This window comes from Manacus vitellinus, unplaced genomic scaffold (assembly GCF_001715985.3).
Source record: "Manacus vitellinus isolate BGI_N305 unplaced genomic scaffold, ASM171598v3 scaffold_58_pilon, whole genome shotgun sequence".
NCBI lineage: Eukaryota > Metazoa > Chordata > Aves > Passeriformes > Pipridae > Manacus > Manacus vitellinus.
Window position 1 is genome coordinate 3,564,278 of NW_021940671.1, and position 5,812 is coordinate 3,570,089.

The 5,812-nt window shown below is 54.4% G+C and overlaps 1 protein-coding gene across 1 annotated transcript in view; it reads right to left on the reverse strand.

Annotated features, from left to right (window-relative positions):
• NOS1 (nitric oxide synthase 1) overlaps positions 1-5,812 on the reverse strand; it is a 41,771-nt gene that overhangs the window by 20,558 nt on the left and 15,401 nt on the right. Inside the window, 4 exon segments of the mRNA XM_029963297.1 lie at positions 344-435; positions 1,600-1,762; positions 2,619-2,764; positions 3,459-3,596. Coding sequence (XP_029819157.1) covers positions 344-435; positions 1,600-1,762; positions 2,619-2,764; positions 3,459-3,596 — 539 coding nt within the window.

A 5,812-nucleotide genomic window follows, 5' to 3' on the forward strand; every position in this document is an offset into this window, starting at 1 on the left:
ACGGTTTTACGCTGGAAGGAGTCACGGCAAGGCTCTGGAATTCGAGGTGCTTCCAGCTCCAGGCAGAAGCTGGTTGAAAACACGGGGGTTCTGACAAATCTGGAGAGCAGCCCGTGCTCTGGGTTTGACACAGAATATAGGAAAGGAGAAACAATAGGAAAATCTGCCCTCTGAGGTCCCGCAGAGAGCAAGGGCTTGATTTGGACCAGCAGGACACCTTCTCCTCTAACACAGGTGAGGGGTGCAACCCTCCTGCTGCTGAAGGAGACAACGCCAGCAGGGCCCAGAGCTGGGTTTGCACACATCTCAGAGGCCTCTGGACACAAACTCCCTGGTGGCTCACCTGAGGTTCCCTTTGTTGGTGGCGTATTTGATGTGGTTGCAGATGTAGTTGAACATCCCGTGGGCTGTGGTGCAGTCCCGGGCATCAAACACCTGGAAGAGGGGAAGGGACTGTGGTGATGCTGCAGGATACTCCAAGGGCAGAGCCAGGCAGATGGAAACACAGCACACGGAGAACTCTAGACACCACTGCGGCTTCTTAGGGATTTAAAGATCCATAATTATGTGTTCTCTGCCTTTAGAACACGTGGATGTGTAATCCAGCTGCCCCTTTTGCTTTGGAGAGGTGAGTCATCTGCTGCTCAGGCAAAAACCTCCTCATTCCAGTGCTCCCAACCTGCTGCTGTCCCTGCCTTATCCAGCAACGATTTTGGGCTCTGCTCTGTTCCTCCTGTAGATCAACACTCAAAGGTGAAATAGGATAGGGGTCGGCCAGGTCTGAGGGACAGGGTGTCATGAAATCATAGAATGGTTTTGGGTTGGAAGGGGCTTTTAAAGAGCATCTCATTCCACCCCCTGCCACGGGCAGGGACACCTTCCAGCAGAGCAGGTTGCTCAGTGCCCCATCCAACCTGGCCTTGGACACTTCCAGGGATCCAGGGGCATCTACAAGAGGATGGGGAAACCAGGAAAGAGGATCAGCAGGAAGCTTGAAGTTCTTGCAGGAATGCCCCCCCCCCCCCAAGGCTCAGATGTGCCCAGAGAAACTGTGGATGAGCTGAAAGCTGAGCTGGGAGCAAAGGAGGCCCAGCCCCCCGGGCAGGCTGTGCCCACACTCTGTGGGAAGCTCCACGAGAGCTCCTCAGCAGCACTGGAGCTGGGCTCCAAGACACAGCAGGAGTTGTCATCTCTGTGCCAAGGGATTCCACTCGAGATCACTAATCCCCAGTCTGCTCTACGCTCCCACCAGGCAGAAGGGCACTGAGCCAAACCCTCTCCCGCTGTAGCATCTCTGTACCAGGGGTGAGCGTGTCCTGCTGCCTCTCTGCAGGCACAGCAACAGTTCTGGAAGCAGCAGGGGAGATACCAGAGCACTGTCTGATTTTGGAAAAAGTTCCCAGAGCGCCAGCCCCATTTCAGACCCCTCAGCTACACCAGCCCCACCGATGCTTTTCCATCTCCCGCCGAGTTCCCAGGCTGTGCACCCCCAAAGCTGCTGCTGTGTGATGAACACCTGCTGCTGTACCTGTACTGTGCTTTCCCAGGTGTTTGAAGAGCAAGATTTGCCTCTCCACAGCTCCAGTGCCCCCTCTTTACCTGCAGCTTGGACCACTGGATCCTGCCCACGCAGCGGGCTGCGTTCCTCCAGGCGTGCTTGGCTCCGTAGATGAGCTCGGTGTCCCGCAGCTGGTAGGTGTCAGTGGCTTCAATCTCCTTGGTCACCTCCTCCAGCCTTTCCATGTGGGCCTTGGAGCCAGATCTGGGTGGGTGGGGAGCAGAGGAGGTGGCAGTTTGGGTGCTCTCCACCCGGGCTTGAGTTCTTCCCTCCTTAAGCACGTGTGTGCTCACACACACACACATGTGTGCTCTCTCACACACACACACACACACATACACACACACACACACGTGTGTGCTTTCAGGTAAGAGATGACCAAGGACAAGTGGGAGAGGTCAGTGGTTGGCACAGACACACAGCAAAACCAAACACTACGAATGAAACTCCACTGAAGAAGCAGCTGCTCGTGGGGCACCGGAGTCTCACCCTGCTTTGACTCACAAGTGTGAAAGACTGGACCATGGAATCATTGAATGGTTTGGGTTGGAAGGGACCTTAAAGATCATCTCATTCCAGCCCCCTGCCATGGGCAGGGACACCTTCCACCAGCCCAGGTTGCTCCAAGCCCCGTCCAACCTGGCCTTGGACACTCCCAGGGACCCGGGGCCAGCCACAGCTTCTCTGGGCAACCTGTGCCAGGGCCTCCCCACCCTCACAGGGGTGAATTTTTTTCCTAATATCTAATCTAAACCTACTCTCTGTCAGTGTGAAGCCATTTCACCTTGTCCTGTCACTCCAGGCCCCCTGCAAATAATCTCTCTCCATCTTTCTCCCTTCAGGTACTGGAAGGTCACCCTGAAGCTTTCTCTTCTGCAGGCTCAACAATCCCCATTCTCTCAGCCTTTCCTCATAGGAGAGGCACTCCAGCCCTCTAATCATGCTGGTACCTCCTCTGGACTCTCTCCAACAGCTCCCTGTCCTCCCTGTGCTGGGGATGTAGAGCTTGAGGTGTCCCGTGTGACACCTCGGGCTGTGACCTTCTCCAGCCAGTCCTTACCTCTTTATGGAGGAGTAGTACTGGTCAATGAAGTCCTTGGCCAACAGGAGCACCTCCTCCTTTGTCCTGGTGTCCTCTGACTTGCGGATGTGAGGGCTGGGGGTCATCACTGAGCCCATGCAGATCTGCTCGGTGCAGGCGGTGGCCTGGAGGGACAGGGGGGGACGAGTGAGCCTGGGGTCACTGCAGCACTCCTGGTGACCTGAGCTGGGCTGGGGGAAGCCAGTGATTCCTACACAGAGGTTGGTGGTGTCTTTGGCCAACAGGGACATTTCCAACCTATTTGTCTCCACCCCTGTTGTTAAGGCTGGGTGAGACAGCTCAGCCACGTGCAGTCAGCTCTGCTCCCATCCAGCAAGGATGATCAGGGCTTGTGGGATTCTTGCCCCGGCTTGGCGTGAGGTCAAACGCTCTTTCTTATTTATCCCCGGTGGAATTCCCTCTCCCCCAGCTTATTGCACCACAGGTTTAAAATTCCAACCCTCCTGGAGACCAGACTGACCTGAACTCATCCCCTCCTGGAGACCAGACTGACCCGAACTCATCCCCTCCTGGAGACCAGACTGACCTGAACTCATCCCCTCCTGGAGATCAGACTGACCTGAACTCATCCCCTCCTGGAGACCAGACTGACCCGAACTCATCCCCTCCTGGAGACCAGACTGACCTGAACTCATCCCCTCCTGGAGACCAGACTGACCTGAACTCATCCCCTCCTGGAGACCAGACTGACCCGAACTCATCCCCTCCTGCATTTGCATTTCAAACCACCTCGGGGACGCCGTGATCCCCTCAGCTGTGCTCAGACAGCTTCTGGCCAGTCCCATCAGCTCTACTCACCATGGCAGTCTTGAGGTGCAGGGTGTCGTGGAGCACAGAGCCCGTCTCCCAGTTCTTGATCTTCACGAACCGCGGGCATTTGGAAGGGCTCCCGTTGGCCGTGTTCTTGGTCGGGGACTGACGCCCGGACGGAGGGGGCTGGACAACAGGGAACACCAGGAACAAGGTCAGGCACAGGGAAAGGTCACAACAACAGGCAGCATCTCGTGTTAGAGGATGCCTGTGCTTAAATTCCAGTGGTAACATAGCGAGATGAGGTGTGTTGTCCAAATATTTGGCGTTTTTTTGGGGATCCTACAACGGGGCAGCCAACTCTTAATGCAACTGAGAAGTCATGTCAGGTTATGGGACAGCCAAACCTGTAGAAGAGGAGGTGAAAACAGGGGTAGAACTGACTTAGAAGAATGCCTTGTGGAAGATCTCTGCACTGGATTGGGTGTTCCTTTCCAAGCAGCATCACCTGCCCAAGTTCTGCCTCACTGGTCGGAGCACTGTGAGACAGAGCTAACAGCTGGTCATTCCTCTGAGCAAGCCAAAGGCACTTCTCCTTTGATAGCAACCCTGGAAGATCCTAGGAATAAGGATGGATAAATTACCATGCTGAGTCACGCATGGTTGGATACCTCAGCTCAGCTCAGCCTCCAGCCCTCCCTGGTGCTCTGCTGGGTGTGCTCAGCCAGCACTTCAAGAGGTCTGTGCCAACAGGAGGAGAGTCTCAGCCAGCACAGAGATTGTGAGGAGAAGAACTGGTTACAAGTGCTTCTTTTTGAGTGTTTTCACTGATAAAATCTGAATTTTATTCCGTGGCCCTCATTCACCCCAAGCACGTAGAAGCTTAAAGAGCACTGGGTGTCTGCCAGCGTGCCGTGGGACAGGGAGCTCTGGAAATGTTTCTCCTTGGAATCAAGTCTTGCAGTAGGAGGTAATTCCATCACTGTGACCACAATGCTGTTGCTGCAGGTCTCAGGGGGAGATCTGTTCCACCCCAGAGCATCCTGGCAAACCCTGTTTGTATTTGGCACCACTTCAGGATTAAATCTCTGCAAATTATCCCTGAGCCTGGACCGAGTTTGCTGTACCCTTCCTACATGAATCCCGTGGCTGGTGTCCCTTCCTGATCCATCTGTGAGGGTTTTTTGGAGATGGCACTGCCCTCAGCAGAGCTGTGCAGAGTCTCACCTTCCTTTTTGGGGGTTCTGGGCCCATGTCACAGTTGCACTGGCAGCAACAGCACAAATTCAGTGTTACACACTGGAAGAGCAACCAAGGAAGAGCCAACACAGGGTGGAAGAAGCTCTTGGTTCAGGAGGGAAAGCAACAGGAGCCACGAGGATGACAAAGCAGGTGAGGCTCCAGATCTGACTGGCTCCTGCTTTGCCAGACAGAGGATTGCTCTGCTTTCCCAAAGCAGGGAGAGATCCATGCCTGACTGATCCCTGAGGGCTGTGCTGAGCAGACACCTCTGCACTGCCCTGGTGGCACTGTTGGCCAGAGTTTTTGCCCAGTCCTTGTTTTTACCATATGCTCCAGACTCCTTTTTTTTCCTGGAAAACAGGGATTTTTACAGTCAAGCAGCCTGAGGCTCACAGTGTGATACCCATGCACTGAAAGCACATGCTGGGAACAAGGGACAGAGGCTGGAGGGGCAGGGAGAGATTTACAGCCTGACCCTCTGGGCTGTGCTGCCATGGATCTCCATGACATTCCTCATGTCACAAATCCTGTGGTCTTCCCAAGGAGAGTTTCAAAGCCCCTGAAGCCGAGTGACCAAACCCTGGATCTCAGCCTCCCCTTCCCATGCTGCAAAAACCAGACATGAGAACCACGCAGAGCTCGAAACCAGCAGTAAATAAAAAGAACCACCAAAATGTAGCCCTGGAAAAGCACAATTTTTAAGTTAGTTTTTTTCAGCTTTAGGGAATCCCCCCTGAATTTTGGCAGTGGCAGTTCCTGGTTGTTTTCCCCCCCCTGCTTGTTTTACTCTTCCAAGGGAATGAAATCATTCTTTAGCCACTACCAGCATCCTGTGCTCTCTGAACCACCCTGAGCGCCGAGGGGAACAATCTGCCACCTTCCTTCCGAGCCTGATTGCTCAGAGCAGCTCTGTGAGACTGGCCAAACGAAGCTGAAAGGTGCTGCTCAGAAATGCAACTGAAACCAATCCTCACCTGCTCCTCCACCCGCCAGACAGAAATCAGGAGCACGGGGCGGGAAGTGTTGATTGTTTAAATCCCAGCTAGGTTTGATTTCCTGACAAGGCCTGCTGCTAAACAACATCTTGGCAGAGCAGGGGTGGCCCAAGAATCCAGGGGGATCTGTGCCATGAATCCAGGGGTAGCCATGACCCTTGGAGC